This window comes from Netta rufina (genome assembly GCF_964035555.1).
Source record: "Netta rufina genome assembly, chromosome: 4".
Taxonomy (NCBI): Eukaryota; Metazoa; Chordata; class Aves; order Anseriformes; family Anatidae; genus Netta; species Netta rufina.
In genome coordinates, this window is record NC_140127.1 from 36,284,029 (window position 1) to 36,303,382 (window position 19,354).

The window sequence follows — 19,354 nt, forward strand, 5'->3', positions numbered from 1 at the left end:
AAATAAAATGTGCACTTCAGAGTTACACGTTGCACAAGTCTGATTGTGCAGTGCTCTTAGTTAATGTGTCCTTTTGCCCACTAAGGAATTGCTACACCTCAGTTAATTTGTCTATAAAGACAGACTGTACATTACTATTTATAGACTAAGTTGCTTTGGGATAGTAATGAGGCTATAATGCCAATGAAATGGAAAAAAAAAATTGAACATGATATTCACATATATATGTCTGTGTGAGACACAGGCTTCTCCCATGCCACTTATCTTCAGATCCTGCTGATCTTCTGTTCCAAGTGCATACAAAATAGCGTGCTGTGGAGAAAGCAGGGATAGTGGTTAATTCCTCTCCCTTGGCATGTGTCTGGGTTTGGAAAATGGGAAGGAATGAAGTCATGGGAAATGGGGTTGTTTCTGCCACTGGTTAGAGAAAAAGCTACCTCACTAATTACAGTGTTGGCTAACACACAGACCCTGTGAATCCCTAGATTGTTAAGACATTCACCAATGTGTTGTTATTTCCCCTACTGTCCAACATGTACAAACATTGCAAAGTTTTAGTCTAGTCCTTGGCTTCTCTCCCAAACAACTCTGAGCAGAGGATGTCTGTCTTTCTCTCTGCCCACGTAGCTTGTTCCAGCTGCTGGAGCTTTTTCAGTTCTGGGAGAAGCTGCATCTGCACATGTCTCTGCCAGATTCATTTCTTCTGGCTGCAGTGGACTTGCTGCTTGGAGCCATGTTGAACACCTGGTCAGAATCATTGTAGTTTCAGGGAAGGTAGCTGAAGAATTTCCACACTGCTTCTCCTTTAGTGCCCCCGTTCTCCTTTAGTGTATATTTTTTAGACTTTCTCCCTGTTCTCTGTTCTATACCACTAATGTTTTCAGAAAATTCCCCCTCTACCATGTCTCTGTTACTGAAAACATGAAGCTAGGTTCTGCTGCTTGCAGCATGGCTTGGTTCTGGCCAAGCAGTAACCAGTCATTGCCTTGTGTTGTCTTTGCATGCATTGTGCACCCAGGTGGAGAAGATGAAGAACGCAGCCAGCAGCATGCAGTGTGTGAGGGATGGATATCAGGGAAATACTGCATGGGGCAGAACTCAGGAAGCAAACATCTTCTTACCCAGCTTGTGTTTACTGCACACACAGCTTGTATGCGTGGTAGCAGAGCGTGCGTGACAATGTATAGGCATGACTGGTAGCAAAGGAGCACTTGTTTACTGGTATTTGTGAATAATTTCATAGCCTTAATCATAGAACAGCTACAGCAATGAAAATGAAACTAATTAATATTCACTTTGCTTTTATTCTTTAGAAATAAGTGGTGAATGATACCAGTGTTTAAATATTTTATGATTTAAGGTGTTTCAAATGGTAAGACAGTTTTATACATAGACCATAACATTTTGCACAATACATAAACATGTATTTGAAAACATATTCCAGAATGCTGTTTCCATTCAGCCTGTCATCTTGTTCCACACGTAGTGATTCCCTTGCTGTGTTTTTCCTTCTTTTTCCTTGTTTGTTACATAGAGGAATGGTTTCTTCTTGCTATCTTAACTTGTGCTTTGTTGATACGAAAACATAAATTATTCCTAACGCAGTTCTTCCTTAAACATTCATTGTACGCTGGTAGGCTCAGCCGAGATGGGATCACCAGGGGAATGGATGACTCAGGCTTTTGCACACTGAGTCAACAGTCACAATGAGTAGATTCATATAACTTTGGCATGTAAGTACAAGCTGTCACTTCAGTTCCCTGAGTTTTGTTGATGAGTTTTTCCAGAATTAATTCAAGCATAGTGAGGTATTGAGAAGTAGTGTGACCAAAGTATGGTCAGCGTGAATGTAGGTTATGGTGTGAAGTATATTAACGTTAGGTTACCTGCTTTCACTGTGTTAAGAAAACAGCCTTGCTCTGCATTTTGTGTTTGTATTTTCATCAGTTTCTTTTGAATAACTTGTTGGTCATGTTCAACAGATCTATTTAAATTCAGAGCGTCCAGTTTGTGTTTTCTTGCACAGCCATGTAATGTTAAACCTGTCCAAAGAGTGTTGCCTGTTTCTTTGGGAAGACTTCAGATTGTCAGAGGTGCTGCCTGTAAAATAGTTCAAGGGGCAATAATTCCAAGTGGGGCTGTGGAACTGGACAGGATGTGAGTAAGATAAAACAAACTTCTCCTATCAGCTAAAAAGAAGCCCTTACGTTTTGTTAAACATGTAATTCAGGGCATTTTTAAGGGAAGTGATGTGCTGGAGTGCCCAAACTGACACATTCTGTGTCACTCCAAATCTTCTATTCTCTGCCAGTGACAACCTTATTGAGTATCTTCTCTGACTGAAGGGTGGCTGTGAGCAGCAGTAGCCCCATGTCACAGTAGGCACAAATAACTGTCAGCACAGTAGATGAGTGTTTCATTTTATTTCATCTACCTTTCTGCCCAGAGACTTGTGGTACTTTGTGCTGATCCTCCCAACTGGAGGTATGCAGATGAATTATTTTCACATCAACTCTATCCAGTAAAATTCCAGATCATGTTGCTAGGCTGCCTGTTTACGAGGAAATGATTTACTGACTGGTTTCCTTACAGTCATAGAAATGAATGGTCTCCTGTGCTCATATACCATCAAGACGGTGACCACTTGGTACAGTCTTCTTCCTATCTTTTAAGGTTTTTTCAATTGCATAAAAGCCTGTATGAATAGGCTGATAGAAAACTTAGTCCTATTTGGTTCATGTTTTTGAGATATTCCATGGGTAAATCAAGCTTCCATTTATTGAGGTATTTACCTTTGTTCACCATGCACTAGTACGTCTCATAAAACTTCAGCTGTAGGGTTCTTGCTAGAGCCTCTGTATTTTATTTTTTTTCCCCACAAAGTTTGTCTTTTTTTGTGTTTACCTTCTTATATATTTCTGTCATCTTTGGAGGTCCACTGAAATGTGAGCTTGCTAGCCTTCCTTTGTGATGGCTGTGAAAAATTTGACTGAATGTCTGTTAGTGTTCCAGGTTCTGGTAGGGAACATCAGCTTTCTTCTTGTTCCTTTGAAACAGCACGTCCTAAAGTGCTGCCTTCTGAAAGCAGGAATACAGAGTGGACCAGCCATTTAAGGGTTGGATGGCGGTGTAAGGATTTGGGGTGTCAGTGGCTGTCAGTGGAAGTTGAAGTTCTGATGATTTCGTACCAATTCATTATGCCAGGTGTGGTTGCTGGCAGACTGTTACTTCAGGGTCTTGTGATGAGCTTTAGAAAGGCTGTAGCTCAAAGTGGCAGGTGTCTGCCCGACCTTTTGTGCTTTTAGTGCTTTTTAGTAAATATACTGAAATAATTCTGCTGGGCCTGTCAGATGTTACTGATATTTAGAGTGATTTCAATAGCATGGTGAGCCTTAGAGATAAAGAATCGCTGGCAACTTGCTATTCAAGTCTGGTGCTACTTCATGAAGACTCCATCGTGCACAAACCTTTATTGTTACCCTATTTTTTTTTACCACCAAATGATGGTAAGGTCAGCTTGAGACTTGACAGATATCATTGGAAATTTGTGCTAAAGCAGAAACTTAAAGGTATTCCATGAAAGTTGGATTTAACTGTTTTCTTGTTCTCTTTTAAACCATTATGGAAGAGTAGGGGAAAAAAACACAATACCTTTGGGCAGGTTTTTTTATGTAATACTCAATCAGCAGGTGCAAACCCAAAGGGGGAAAAAATATAAACCAAGCTGAGTTGGCCTTTTGTGTGCATCAGAGCTTTCCTTGCCTTCTCATCAGACCAGGTTTGCTTACTGTGAGGATAATCTGCCTCACCTTTAGAAAGTTAAAGGTCAGCTGCACTTGAGGAAGCCCCTGGTTGGCAGTGACTGTTAGAAAATGTCCCTAGCTCTTTCTTGACAATTAGCCTCTCTGAAACCATAGGCTTTTTCTTTTCTTCCCCCAGGATTCTAGGATCCCAGAGTAGTTCTATGCAATACAGAAAATGCTGGATAAATCTTATTGCAGTACTCACTGTTGTGTGTTCATTACGGAATATAAGGTGCATGGGTTTTGTTTTTGAGCCAATGCCCTGTTAGTACATGTCCTGTATGCAAAGCAATTAATTGTGCTTTTGTTTCTTCCCCCTCCTTTTTTTTTCTTTGGTGCTTTTACCCTCCTCCCTCCCTGTCCCCCCCCACCCCCCCCAGTTTTCTTCCAGAAGGCTTTGAGGTATTTTAGCCTGAGTGAACTTGACCATCTGCATGACTATAAGTCTAGGTTAAGAATGAATTATTAAACAAGAATGGGATTGCTCCATATTTACCAAGTAAAATGAGTTTTAATGATGATGTCATATAGCCAGAATACAATTACACTTTTCATGTATATGCCAGTCACTAACAAGAATTGGTTATTTTGCTGTCTGCTTTTAGGTATGTAGATTTTTTTTCTCCGTTAGTTCTAGTGAAAAGTTGGTGATGTGGTGTCAGGCTATGTAAACCAGTCTAATGACTGATAGCATTGAACTGGTTTAGAATGTCTTTCAAGTGGTCATATACTGTGAGAATTGACAGAAAAGAGATGATCATTTCAGGCTGCGAAGATTTTGAGGCAAATTAAATAAATGCTTATGTAAAATTACCCACTATCCCAACGTGTGCGTGTGTGGGTATGTGCGCGCGCATTCATATACCGGAGCTGATGAGCCTCTGGCAGGGAGCTTTGCAGAAGCTGTGAGTATTTTTAGTGGAAACGAAATCTCAGTTCAGTTCTGCAGCATGTGACTTCCTATTTCTGTAAGTTACTTCCAAGGTACTTCCTCTGTTAAATCGGCTTGTCTCTGGAGATTTGATCTGGAGCTAGCGTGGTCTGCTTTGTCCTGTGCTTGTGGCAGAGTTTTCCCAGAGTTTTCATTTGAGTATTTTATTTTTCTTTTGTACTGTCTCCAGCATGCAAGGGTCTAGTGGCTGCTACCCGTGATCGGAAGCTGAATACATTTATACAAGTCTCAGTGGTACATCCAGCAGAGCACATTTTGACGAGGTATTCAAGCACTGAAATCGTGGAGGTGAGAGTCTTTCTTATTCAATTAACATGTTGATTAATGAATTGCTCATTTTTTTCTTGAGAAAGTGAATGAGAAATAAAGCAAGTTAGTGCATAGTCTTAAGTAAGGCAAGCACGCTCTAGCTGTTAACAGGGCATACCTAGGAGTGTTCTGTAGTTCTTGGCATTTGACCAGGACAAACAGTTAGAAATGAACTTGCCTTTTCATGAAAGCTCTGTTTTTCCAAGCAGAGACATAGAAAATACTCCGCTTCTTCACACACTGGTCTAGACTGAACAGGGAGTAGTTGCTCTTGAAAGAGCAAGACTATGCAAAATAAAGCTAAATGTGAAGTGTATGGAAAGTATTTTGAAATTACAGAAGAATGCAGGCACGTTAAGTAGATTTATACTTCGGTTTATTTTTTCTCTTTTGGAAAGTTGACATTTTTGCAACTTGAAAGATATTAGCCTACTATTAGGAGAAGTGTGTATGTTATGTCTGAATTCATATAAAATAATTAGTAACTTGAATTGCATAATACAGCACAAGTTGTCTCAGGCTGTTTTGCTAGTTTTCATTTTCCCTGTAAGCATTAGTGTCACAAACAGCAAAAACTGTTTACATGGAAAATTATTTAAGTCTGAGCAGACAATGTAGGTGTAACTTGTTTGATTTGCTGTAGAGATTCATTAAGAACAGCGAAGTCTTATTGTAAATACACACCTGAACTTACTTTACCGAAGGCTTGTTTTAACTTAAACACAGTGAGAATATTTCATGAGCTCTTTGTGATCTTCATACCACCTAACTACTAATTAAATGGTTATAGCTGCAGCCACCTACCGTCTTGAAACTGCTTAATTCAAATACCTTGTATCTGCTCAGGATGTTTCATTGCAGACTGTCTGGAATGATGTTGTGTGGAAGATAGAATAGTGGTTTTTTTTTTTTTGTTTGTTTGTTTGTTTGTTTTGTTTTGTTTTGTTTGTTTTTGTTTTCTTTGTTTTTAATAGAAGTGCATGTATTTCCTAACACAATCTCCTGATACAGGATATGTGTGAGGGCATGAGTAAACCCATCAATTTCTGTCAAGGCTCTTAGCTTCTTTCACAGTCAGGCTTTGGGGGAGGAGGAGGCAGGAAAGCTATTTTGGCAAGTGAAGTTATGTTCATCATGCTAGAAACTTTATTTCACTTAATAGAGAATTTAAGGATACTAGTCTTGTAACCTTTGGGAGGGCTTTTTTGGTTATAATTGAACATTAAGGAGTTACAGGCAAAGATTTTACATGATCAATTTAATTGTTTATATGTTTGAAATTATGATACAGTAACTTCTTTGTACAGCCTTCAGATGTGATCCTAATGTTACAAAACATAGGAATGTTGTCTTAGTCTATTACTATCCAAAGAAAGGAAATGTAGCCCCTCCAAAAAATCAGTATCCTTAATGTAATACGCGGTTTCTGTAGCATTTCTATAGACATTTTATTATGACTTCATTTACACAACAACTAAGAAATGTTATTTATGGGTTTAAATTAAGGTATATTTTGAAATACTTCCTGAAAGTACCACAGGACACTGCTTATTACAGATCATTATTTCACATATTGATGCCTGCAGACTGAACTGTTTGATGGCATGCAGCTGAACTCTGTTTCAGAAGCACTTAAATTCTTTTCCACTGTGAAAAAATTGTGAAGTTGTCCAGTTTGTTATTAATTTTGTGTAACACTGGGATTTCTACAGCAGAGAGAGATGAACAACTAACTACTTTTAAGGAGCTCACTGTTTCTGTACGTGCATCCCTAATGGCATGCTACATATTGCACAGCTGTTACCTTACTGAATATTTACTTGTGTTACGCAGGGAACAAGAGATCCACTGTTTTTGACTGGTGTGACATTCCCACCGGAGTACCCCATCTATGAGGAGACGAAAATAAAACTAACGGTCTACGATGTCAAAGATAAATCTCAAGACACGGTGAGTGTTTTGCTTCATTGCTTGCAAAATCTTATTGAGTATTTAAGTTTCTCACTGCGGTGTTCATTGGCCCTCTTTAGCAGGTTTACATACTAAAGAAATGAGGATACGTAGAATTGGTTTTGCTTTTCTGTTGTATCTAAAATGTACTTTTTGTTACCATGTTAAAGAATAGAGAAAGAACCATTAGCTTTAAACAGACTCTTTGCTATTGTTTAATTGGTTACATCAATCAGAACACATTTCTGGGAAATAAAAGATTGCTCCTGTGTGCTTTTTGATGGCAGAGAACATACGGAATAGATTGAGATAACATCAAATTTTCAGAAATATGTTTCTGATCATATTTTACTTTTATGACAAAACCAGGTTAATAATAGAACCTGAAATGTGATGTTTGAGGGGGATGGTAGTTTTGGATTTTAACCTCTTGGGTGGTGATACCTGCAACTCTACTATGACTCCTGCTATTACTGATTCTTAAGGGTCCAAAATCGTGTCCGCTACCAAGGGTGAACCATTTGGATTCCAAAGTAATACATTTTTGGTTACTATGTCAGCTTCTTATGCTCAGAAACAGTTATTTCAGATGATATGTGGAGGTCAGTGGGACTATTTGAGTGGTTTAAGTGTCAGACATAGACCTTGTGCCATTTTGTGTGCTCCAGGTGATCTAGGACAGACTTACAGCACTTGAAGATATGATAGGACCTATGAGAGAATTGTGTTTTTTGTCTGACAGCTGGACTCCAGCTGATAGGCGTTGAAAGCAGCCCTTGAAACCTGTATTTAATTAGCTGAATTGCTCTTTATGTGTCTGTAATTGGCCCCCAATTTGATTAAAGACTATATGAGCTCATGTCATGCCTGTATATGCAGTCATTACCCATAAGAAGGAAATTAAAGGCATAGCTTAACTTCTGACTGTCTTTGAACTGCTTACGTGAGTGAAGTTATGTTCAGAGGACCTCTATATTTTTTGAAGATAGAAAATAGTTGATACGTTTGTTTAAATTTTAGATTCGCGAGCAAACAGGTTAGTTCTTTCTCCTTGCTCTTCTCTTTAATGGGAGTCGGTGGAGTATTTTACCTGTAGAATGTGGATTTCTTTCAATTTATAGACTAAGGTATTTTTTTCTGTTTAGAATTAACTGGGCAGGGGAGTGTACACTTCTCAGAATGAAAGTGATTTAATTCTTGATTGTGGTTTAGATTTATGGGCTACAAATGGTATCTGCTGTTTCTTCAATAGAATTGTCACCTATGAACAGATACAGGAATTATGTGAAAGGGGTTTGACTTTGTCCCATCCCTTCCAGTTCTTAAGCTATTGTGACTAACAGCATGATGGATAATAATATTGCATCTGTAAGGGCAAAAATGGACTTGATTTGTAGACCTATCCCTGTACTTTCCTTCTAGACATATACTGCCTATTCTACAGAACAAACTACATATGAAAGATCTAGTCTAGAGCATGAATATAATTTGATAGCTTTTAAGAACTTTAAAGAAACTTTTGCAACTGTTCCTTATAATTGAGTACAGAACTGGAGTCTGTCCCAGAGAATCAAATTAATATAGCTCGTAAGACTCTGGAGACGTAATATTTTCCTTTGGAAATTGGAAAATGTTAATGCCATCTGTTTTACGTGCATTTAGCCTTTTTTAATAGTCAGCTTTCTTAAAGCTGTTTATAGGTAAGAAAAGATTAAATCAGCTGTGAGATCAAAATCAGGGTATATTGCAGCATGTGTGAATGACCCTGGGCCACCCAGGTTGAGACTTGATTTGTGGCAATATTTGGACTTTGGCTTATTTCCTGGAATATGAGCAAGGAAAAAACTAATGGCTTGACTTTCTTTCCTATAGCTGGAAGCTGTCACACTTTCCTGTTAGTTCAGGTAGTTTTGTTTGTCTTGTTTTGAGTCTTGGAGATGTATCTACATTCATAAAAGTCAGCTTAAAGTGAGCTAGCTTGATATTACCACTGGCTTGGCAGCAGTGCTACAGAGCTCAGTGCTTGTTTTATGATTCAAGAAGTGGGATGCATCCCTTTTGCAGAGAGCTTGTACCAAGTGTTGTGGCTTTACAGTTACAGTTATCCAGGCTACAGTGAAGTTGGCTCCTTTGGTCCACACAAACTGCTGCCACAGCTTGTGACCACAACACGTAGCCTTGCCATCCCTGCAAACTCCAACACAGGCAAACCCCGTGGGGTGAAGAAAATCCAAGGTTGCTGGGTGTTCTGTGCTATGCTCAGCTGTGCTTCAAGGCTGGTCATATTTGTCTCCAGCTCATGAAAGTGATTGTTTATGGCAGAAAAAAACTAGGATTTGACTGCTGAATGTTTTGCAGAAATTGGACAAAAAGCCACAGTAAAAAAAAATTCCCACAATATCAGAGTTATTCTACTCCTAGTACTTAAGTTAGCCATTTCAAAGTAGCTGATATCACTCACCACACTGCAGTTCAGCAATATGCTTATTCATTTCTTATTTCTCATTTCTCTAGTAATTTTAAATGAAGTTAAAGGAAATAAATTCTGTGTGTTAGTCAAACTTTGAGCAGGATGTTACTGTCACAAATAGAGGACTGTAGAGAAAGTAGGGAAAGGGCAGTATGTATCTCACAGGACAAAAAGATTTCTTGTGTTTTGCCTAAGCCTAGTTTTGTCTGTACAGAAAAAGATTAGGCCTTGTTTTCAATCCAATTGGATTTTTGCTGTAATGCAGAAATATTTAGATACTTGTCAGCTTGTACACACAGGTCGTGACGTAAAGTGTAAGGGTATGCTCCCTAGTGACAGACAACCAGATTTTTTTTTTTTTGCATTGCTGATACGCTGTTTATGCTGCTCTAAAAAATAAATAAATAAATAAATAACCTTGCAATGCTTATATGAGAAAACAGGTAGTTGGCTTCAGTCTTGTCTGTCATTTAACTTGCATTTATAACAGAAGAGCAGCTTAACTATATTTAAGTACTGTGCAACTGGTATCACATTCACTGTGCTTTACACGCTGGATGTCCTAGCTGCACTTTTCCCTTTCTTTGCATGTCTATTTGATGTTGATCATAATTATATCTTGGCTGTATCAGGTTGTCTGTAATTGAGACTTCTTAATAAAATGAGACAACTTTTGTTATGGAGAAAACAGAACATGAGGGGAATTGGTTACTGTAAATTTTCGTGTAAATAGAAGCTTCTAATAAAGACGATGCTATTCCTACTTAACTTGGATATAGCTGGAATAAAGAAGCTAATAGAGTGTTCACGAAACGTAATGTAAATCCAGCGAGGCCATGCATACAAAGCAGTGGATAATGCCATGTTCTGAAAAATGTACAGTGACATCTGTTTCAACATCAGAAAGATTTTCTTCCCATGTTGCCATAAGCAAGTTGGTTTCACTGGCTTGAGTTGCACTGCCTTTGAGATTTTTTGATGGTAGGGTTTTGTCTAAATGCTTGGGCTGCACCTGTTCTTTAAATCATTGTCCAAGGAAATTTGGATTAGAGGCTTGAACATTGTTGAAATATCACCACTGTATGGCTTTTGCACAGGCACGCTATTCTTAGCTTTTTGATAAACATGCAGGATTGCTCAGTTTGGTCTAGCAACTTCTAATGCTGAAGCAGGATTAATTCTCTTTGAAAATAATGCGTAGTGCAAGTCGGGTAACACTGCTGCATGACAGATCTGCAGAAGATGTGAAATAGATGAATTCATGTTACATTAAGGGAGGGAGTGCTAAGTGACTGGTTTGGGAGGCAGCAGTCTTTCTGTATTTAAAATACATACATTTGTGTCCTGCAGCAAGAGCTCTGAACTTCATTGTATGGAACAGTGTGACTATTTTTAGGCAAGTGCTGTAGCATTGAGTGATAGTGAGGTTTTTGTTTGCTTGTTTTTTGCAGTTGGTTCTTCTGTTTCTGCATCTGATTTGTGTTGATTTGATGCAGGTAGAGACCCAGCTTAAATTCTTCCTACACAGACTTTTCTATCTGTAAAGTGGGCGTGAAAACATTCTTGTTTTTTATTATATTAACACAATCTAGAATTGTGTTCATTTAAATGCAGTGAGATGTTCAGGTAAATGCTGTTATCATGTTCTGGCATGGCACGCAATGAGTTGTGCTGCCACTTCTTGATGCACATGTGGAAAAGTGCTGGAAGCAAGGGGCAGAAGTCTCAGTGACTGCTTTCTGTATCTGGTCTTTGCAGCTCTCCTTTGCAGATTTCCCTTCCAGAAAGAAACAAATTGAGAAGCTTGAGAAATGAATCCAGAAGCTTGAGAATCTGCTTCAAAAGCAGAGAATTTCTGTACAGTTACATTTAGAGACTTAGTTGATTTTTTTTTTTTTTTTTTTTTTTTTTTTTTTAATCTTAAATATCAGCAGGTAAAGACAATCTCCTTTGGATGTATGTAACTACTGGAAATCACACGTGATGTTCCGAGTATGAATAACCACTCTAATACTGCCTACTGAGAGCAAGGAGAAACTTGTTAAATAAAAGGCAATTGAAAGATTACGCGTTATGTAGTCTGGTCTTGCATTTTTTACTTAATTACAGAAATTAAAATTTTATTATTTAAAGAATAATAGAGATAGGAGTGCAAATTTGTATGTGGGAACAAGCATTATGAAGTGACAAGTTCTAGTTTATTTAGGCTTCAAATTACTTGTCTTTGACTGTTCAGTTTTAAATCTTCCACTAAACTTGCTGACAGTGAATGAAAATTCACGAACGCTTTTTCTTCGTGTGTTTCTTGGTACTGCAAGTATCCCTGTTAAAATTGAATCACACTGGGTTGAGTCGGAAATGAAGACTGTCTGTCATGAAAAAAGCATTTTAAGTTGGATTTGAAGCCAGATCTGAAGTGACAGTCTTCCATGTTCCCTCGTGGGCATCGATCTATATGACAGACCCACCACGCAGCTTGGTGTGACTTGCCATTTCTGCTGAAGAGGCTCACGGCTTGAATATTAGTAGCGCTGCGGAGCGGTATGTGAAATGCATTAGCAGAGATAAACGTGGAAGCTTGCACATCATCTCCCTGCACTCTGCCTGCACCGGAGTGCTCTTAGTGCCTCGCTCTTGTGAACGCTAGAACTTCTGAAGCAAGGCTTCTTTTTTCTTTAAAACTCAAAGTAGCGTTGAAAGTGCTGCTCTTTGTTTAAAGAAAAAGCACTTCACATTCTTCCTTTTCTCAGCTCTGTTCGCTGTCATGTCTGCAGGATTTGTGGAGAAATATTGCCTTAAATTAGAAACTTATTTCTTTATTTTTAATAGAGCAATATTGCACTGTACCACTGTCCTACCCACAGAAATACTTGTAATAATCCTTTATTCAAGCTTCTTTTAAGATTCTTGTGACTTTCTTCATGAATATGTACTTGATAGATTCAGTTTTCCTTTTGTTTCAAATTCTGTACTGTCACCAAATGCCAGTAATGGCAATATAGGGGGAGGAAATTTGTTTCTGTTCTTCTGGTTGTGTGCGGGTGGAATGCACCTAAGCATTGTTGTCTGTCTTTCTTGGTATTTCTTAAAAGTCTGGAAACATAAAGGGAAATTCAAGCTACTGACTTTCATTTGGTTTGAGATTGAAACAAAATACTTCTTTGAAGTGGCTGAGGTGTAAGGAAAAAAGGTTTCTTACACTTTAGTGAATCTGTAAGAGAACTGGGGATAAATGTCAAGACCAGAACAACTACAGGTGCGTTGAACTTAGTCCATTTGTAGCTTTAACTGCTGTTTGTGCCTAGACCTTGAAAATTCAGTGGGGAGGGACTTGGTTTTGCAAAATCCATCTCTTCCAAAACATCCCATTTGTCTTCCTACTTTTTTTCCGTACTCTTTTATATTTTTTTTCCAATTGAGGCAAATTCTTCCTTATTGCTGTGTCTTCAGGGAAAGTTGAGATCTACTGTTTGGTAATTTTCCTCTTTGTTTTTTACCTGCTATGTCAATCAAATGCTGCTGTTGTCTCACATCAGGCAAAGGTTGATGCTAAAAGCTGACTCTGGTAAACTGTTGTGAAACTGTGAGTGATGAGACCAATTGTTCCCTAAGAATATGAAGGATGCCTTGGAAATTGCTCATTTTAAATGTAGGAAAACAAACGGTAATCTTTTTCGGTAGAACTCATTTTAACTAGGTATGGATTTTGGTAACATAGGCACAATTGTTCTAATCTGTTAGCGCTGTCCAAAATACTTCCAAGTGTGTCACTCCTCTACATGTACTCTGTATATGCATATCTATAGATAACTCCCTCCCTTGCTAATCTAGCACGGAAGACGTCAGAATAGTCCAACTTCCAAGGTGGTTGTCAGACTGTCTTATTTCTAATGACCTAGGGGGACCTAGCATAGAAGGCTGGGTAGAGGAGGCAAGGTGTTTCTTTAGTCAGTATGGAAGCAATCTGGCTATTGAAACATCAGCTCGGATTGAGGAATGGGCTTCTGTCCCTGCAAAAGGTTGGTCTGTTTCCTCTGCTAGAGCCTTGGGCCCAGGTGTTTCCTGCATCCCAAGGAGAGGTGGCTAGTAATGCCGTCAGGTTGGATACGCAGCCCTAGGGGCAGGCAGCAGGTTCCTGGGCCATCCAGACTTTGCAAGCATGTAGGATTTTCTTCTACTAAACGTGGCAACACAGGCAAGTTTGAATGACTCAAAGGGTAAGCGTTGGCTGTTCGGGTTGTGGACTTACCTGTTGTTTAACTGAATGATCAGTTAATCCCATCACACCAGCACAAACTCTAAAATGCATAAAAGGCAAACAGACATTCGAGAAAACAGCTCATATGTTTGTACCTAATTATAATAATCATAGATGCAACAGTTGCCATATTCATCTATAGCTGCTCGGTACTTAAAAATGAGAGGCACTCCCTGCAGGTGAAAAAATAAGCAGTGAATGACTTAAGATTTTTTTTTTTTCCCAGTATGGAAGGCTCCGTTTTGCCTGCTCAATTCATTTTTGGTAGTTAATCTACCTGGAAAATAATCTCTCAAATACATGCCTCTCTTGTTGATATAGAAGCACTTGTAACTTTGAGTGGATGTGTTGAACTCCTTGAAAAATCAACTGTGAGCTCCTCATGTTTCATTTTTCATGTTTTTTATTTGCGGCATTTTTCCTCCAAATAAGGCTTTAGAGTACTTTGTTACATGTAATAGTTTTTATACCACAGTAATAAATAAATAAATAAATAATTTTGTGCCCTTTTTTTCCTTGCTGTTGAAATTGTATATTAGTGGAAATGAATTTCTCGTAAATGTTGAAAAAGAAAGAAAAATAGATGTTAATAATGTAGCTTTTGCCTCTTAATCTTCACTAAGACACTTCATTTTTTTTCTCAAAACATGGTTTAGGACTAATGAAAATAATGAAAAGACTTCCTGCAAGTTTGTGGGTTTTTATCTCGAATTTTTAGCATCTTGAAAATCATATTTGTTTCAAATTCTCAGGCATCTCAGTTCATAGAAAGGCACTGAGCAATATTAAGATAAAATAGAAGGTACAGTATATTTGAAATCTGATCCTTCGGTGCAAAAATACTTCTGCATGATATTTAGTATCTTTAAATACAACAAGAATTGATGGAATAAAAAGAAATGTATTTGAAACAGTGCTAAGTCTTGCATTTTTGTGTTATGATCGTAGGCAGTTCAAAATGGAAAAAATTCTTTCCTATTAAAGTTTTGTTGTGAGTACTCTTGGAAATAGAAAACAGAACAAATTCAATCTATTAGCACAGATTTTTTTCCCTCCACCATGTGTCTAACCAAAGTGTTCTTTACCGTCACGGATATGGTAGAAACAGTGAATGTTTGCATTTGAAACTTTGTACTTATAAAGTAAAGCAGCACAAATAACTCCATTTCAAATTAAGAAAGAATCATAGGTTCTGGACATAATTTGAGACTTTTCTTGAGCAGTTTTGTTAGAAGAACTTAGTAGATTGCTCCCAGTAAACTAGCTAAATGTTTTGTATTCTGCTGTATTTTATATTCTGCTGTATTTTAAATACTTGATGAATAAACATGAAAGGCTTGTGTAATCATTTGGGAATTCCAGTGCCTTTAGAAATGTGTGTATCATTGAATTTTATTGTAATCAAAGCCTCTTTACATAATTATTAGACAGTGTATTACTTGGCAGTGGACCAGGCTGCCCAGAGAAGCTGTGGATCCCTGGAGGTGTGCTGGAGGCCAGGCTGGATGGGGCCCTGGGAAACCTGGTCTGATGGGAGGTGTCCCTGCCCATGGCAGGGGGTTGGAACTGGGTGGGCTTTAAGGTCCCATCCAACCCAAAATGTTCTGTGATTCGATGATATTACAGAAACAAATTCTCCATGCTTGGTTTTCTTCATGCCAGAACTGAGAATTCGGCTCATCTCCTCTTTGTGTTGTCCTGTTCAACTGGGACTGTGTGATCACAAAGGGAGGAAAAAAGCCTCTCCCTTTTGAATGTGTTCGGTTGTGTTTTAAGAAACTGCACTGTTTGTGTAGTTTTGGCTAGAGAGGCAGGAGAAGGAAGGAGAAATTTGGTCCACAGCATGGTCAAAGCTCAGTGTGTTCAGTTCTCTCCTAGTGTCTGGCTGACCCAAATTCTTGGGGGTGGGTGTTTGACTAAAAATCCTAACAGTATAAATCTGATTGGACTTTAGCAGTTGAGCTTAGGTTTCAGTGTACAAAGCAGTTACACTGAACCAAGCATCAGCTGCTTTATAGGGTTGTGGGACTTTGAGAGAGGTTTCCTTTCACTGAGGAGTAAACTGACGTGGTGTAAAATCATGGGCACTGTGCTTACTGAAGAGGTGAAGGTATTTGAGCCCTGACGAAGTATGTGGAGTGCTGTTGTAGCCTAGGGCACTACAGCAGGGGATGGGCATAGTCTTTCAGAAGCTGATGGTTTATGTGGCCCTCCTATGCGTTTTTGTGTTGGTATCTCTGAAACGAGTTTGCTTTTCCCTGTAGCCAGGCTTCAGAGCCGAAAGGCTTATGTCTTATGATATTGCTTTAAAGCAATTACAGCATGCTGTGATGGCAGCAGTAACCTGTTCTCCAGTCCTTCTGCCTTCCTCTTAATATGCAGTTGTATTGATTTTGTACCTTAGAGTGAAAAAAAGGCAGATAAGTGTACTGTGAGGCACAGACTCCGGTGTTATGGAAGCCTGTTGTTACGTGGTGGTGCAGCTCTTCTGCTGGAGTGCTCTGTTAGGCCCATCAATATGACGCAACGCTTGGGTCAAATTCAAAGAGAGCAGGTGGCCCCAGATTTCTGACATGCAGGAGTCATGGTGAGTGTATGCTCTGCATCAAAATCAAATGACTAAGGAAGAATTTATTTTGGAAGTCTTCCAGGGCATATAGAACAGAAAGTAAGAGACACAAACAAACAAAAAAGAACCAGCACACATGTAAGTAAACAGTCATATCTTATTCTGTTTGCATGGATGAGAAGCAATAAATAAATCAATTTCTCACCTTTTGGAGTTTTCACTGAGAGGGTGGTCAGGTAGTAGAGCAGGCTCCCCAGCACAGTGGTCATGGCACCAAGGCTGCCAGAGTTCAAGAAGTGTTTGGAAGATGCTCTCAGACACAGGGTCTGATTTTTGGGTGGTCTTTTGGGGACCCAGTAGTTGGTCTCGATGAGTCCAAAACACTTTGTTTTTCCAGATAGAAAGGATAGCTGATGCATTGCAATCTGCAACTATATTCAGTCTTTTTGGTGAGTGCCCCTTGTTCTCTCCCCACCCTGTATGTTGAGGGATGTTGAGAGTTTGAAGGTTTTTTTTTTTTTCCCTTCTTTTGGAGTTCTTGTCATCACAGTCATAATATTTCTAAAGCAAGCGTAGCTGAAGATTTTTATAGTATTGTGCAGCTGTTGATGTTTATTCTGGCAATATTATTATCCTTAAATTCTTTGTCATGTATGCGTTCTCACTAATGTGAAATGAAAATCTGCAAGTCATGATTATCCAAAGTACTTTAAGATTTTTTTTCTAATTCAGAGTAGGGCACACTATGGCTTTCTATTTTATTTGAATTTTAAAGGATATGTGAATGTATTTTGTTCCCCCTGAAGTTTTTCTTTGCCAGCTTTTCATGCAGATTTGAGCATGTTACGGTAAGGCACAGCATTTTAAACATGACTGGTCTGGTGGCTCTTAGAGCTATCACAGGATCCTAGTATAGAGCAAACCCAAACACACCAATTAGCAAAGACTGTCCTGTCAGTTTTGACAGTAAAGTTTTAATACCTGAGCCATCTCCACGTGCAATTCAGAGGTCTTTCTCTGGGGAGAAATTAGAGGAATGTGTTTTGTCTAAAAGCAGAGGAGCAGGCATGCTGTCATACACACCAAAGAGCTGTACATTTGCACCAATTGTGTATATATTGCTGTGCAGAAAGGTGTTTTGTTAAGGATGTGTGTATGACATTGAGCTAGTTTGATATGCACAGGAATTTCAGGTGGAAACTGAAGTCTTTGTGCATCTCACCTGTTTGTCTGCATTGCTTTGGATTTGTTTGTGTAACAGCAATACAGGCATCTATTATTAAATTGTTTTTAGGCAACGCAAATTAAAAATGTTATTTTTGTAGAGCAGAAGTAAGGCAGAGTGTAGCACAGTATCTTTTGTGGATCTATTTGAACAAATGCATTCTGCAGATTTCTGCCTGTACCTGTTTCACCAAAATCTGTGGGCAGGACCCAGAGGTATCACTGCATCTCAGCTTTATGTTCCCTGCTGCTCTTCAGACACTTGACTGGGAGTGTCAGAGGCAGTCAGTAGCACTTTTTATCCCCATATATACAAGAAGAGATAAAAGCTAAGTCATTTGATTGCAACAGCATCTGCACCATGAGCATTTGTATGGATCATTTTGTCTTAAAATGCAGATTTGTAAATTTGGGGATGGGAGAAAACTATTTCTGAGATGACTTCAGAGAGGGTTGTCTGCTTCCTTATGGAAAAACTGCCATGTGGGACAAATGTGATTTATTTCCTGTAGAAGGCAGCAGTCACTGTGTCTTTGAGATGCTTGGAAGGCTTGGATTTTGACACACAGCAGCCTTAGTGAAATCGAGCATGGAGGTCCTTGATTTGTTATAGCTATAGATTCTCACTGCCTCTGTTCCTGGGGAATAACTTGGCAGCTTTTCAAAAAGAAGTAATTGCAAAGCTCTCACTCAAGAAATTATCTTTGAATGTGGAAGCTGTGGACAGTTACTGCCCAATTATTGCTACCCTGTTCTGAAATAACATCACCCCTGTGACAGGGAGGTTTCTGAATAATTAACTGCGCCCAAATGGCTTTCAGACTTGGGTGTGACGGAAGAAAGGCTGTTCTTGCAGTATAAATTAAAGCATAGGTACGTACATCCCTTTCCACTGAGAAGCATCTTAAAAGACTTTTTCTGTATATGTGCAACGTTGTGCAAGTCTTCTGTCCAGAGTCTCGCTATCCATTAAAACAACCTTGGCCTTGTCAGTTAGCATTCCTCTCCTGGTGGATAAATTTCTGTTGATTTAGGGATGGCCACCGCACAGAGTATTTTGTCGCAGTGCAGTGGTGCATTCTTTTCCCCTGCTCCTTTCTTGGAGTGGTCCTAAGGTAGGACCCAGGAGCAGCCTCCTGTGGGAGGGAGCAGAGAGCCCGGTGTTTTCTTCTGTTTTCAGACACCCAAACCACCGTAATCAGTAGTGCAGTCAGTATGAACACAACAAAAAGCCTGTTTGCTCCAGCAGCGTTAAAGCTCCCCAGGAAAAGGAAAACAGCGTTTTAGCATCTCTCCTAACTGCTATGTTAGTCCCCCAAAAAACATGAGCTGTCTATTGAATCAGTTAGAGAGGAACAAGAAGTGAAGGGAAATTACTCAGTCTATTAAGCAAGCTATTGGTGGTCTTGGTTTTGGTTTGTTTCCCCCTCCCGTAATATATTTGTATTTTAGAGGATCACAGAATCACAGAATCACAGAATTTCTAGGTTGGAAGAGACCTCAAGGTCATCGAGTCATTTTGTTGTAGTTCACCTATTTTCTTCCATGACATGTATCCTCTTTTAGAAGGTGATGTGAGACAAAGCAGCCTGCAAGTGTTTGGTAAACGTGCCCCAGGCATGTTCACCTGTGTGTTGGTCTTCTCTTGGTGTGGTTTTAGGGTTTTGTCATTTTGGGGTCCTTTAGGGAGAGGAGGAAAGGGAACTTTCCTGTTTTTCTGTACTTCAATCTGGTAGAATCCTTGGCCTGATTATTCTTTGAGCTTACCATTCGTAGCTGACTGGGAGAGTCAGAATTTCTGTGTAGCATAATTTCTGGA

General features: G+C 39.1%; 1 protein-coding gene across 3 annotated transcripts in view; it reads left to right on the forward strand.

Annotated features, from left to right (window-relative positions):
- INPP4B (inositol polyphosphate-4-phosphatase type II B) overlaps positions 1-19,354 on the forward strand; it is a 296,612-nt gene that overhangs the window by 128,073 nt on the left and 149,185 nt on the right. For all 3 annotated transcript variants that reach the window (XM_084285787.1, XM_084285788.1, XM_084285790.1), the window contains exons 7-8: positions 4,925-5,043; positions 6,898-7,014. In XM_084285787.1, coding sequence (XP_084141913.1) covers positions 4,925-5,043; positions 6,898-7,014 — 236 coding nt within the window. The remainder of the gene's footprint in view (positions 1-4,924; positions 5,044-6,897; positions 7,015-19,354) is intronic.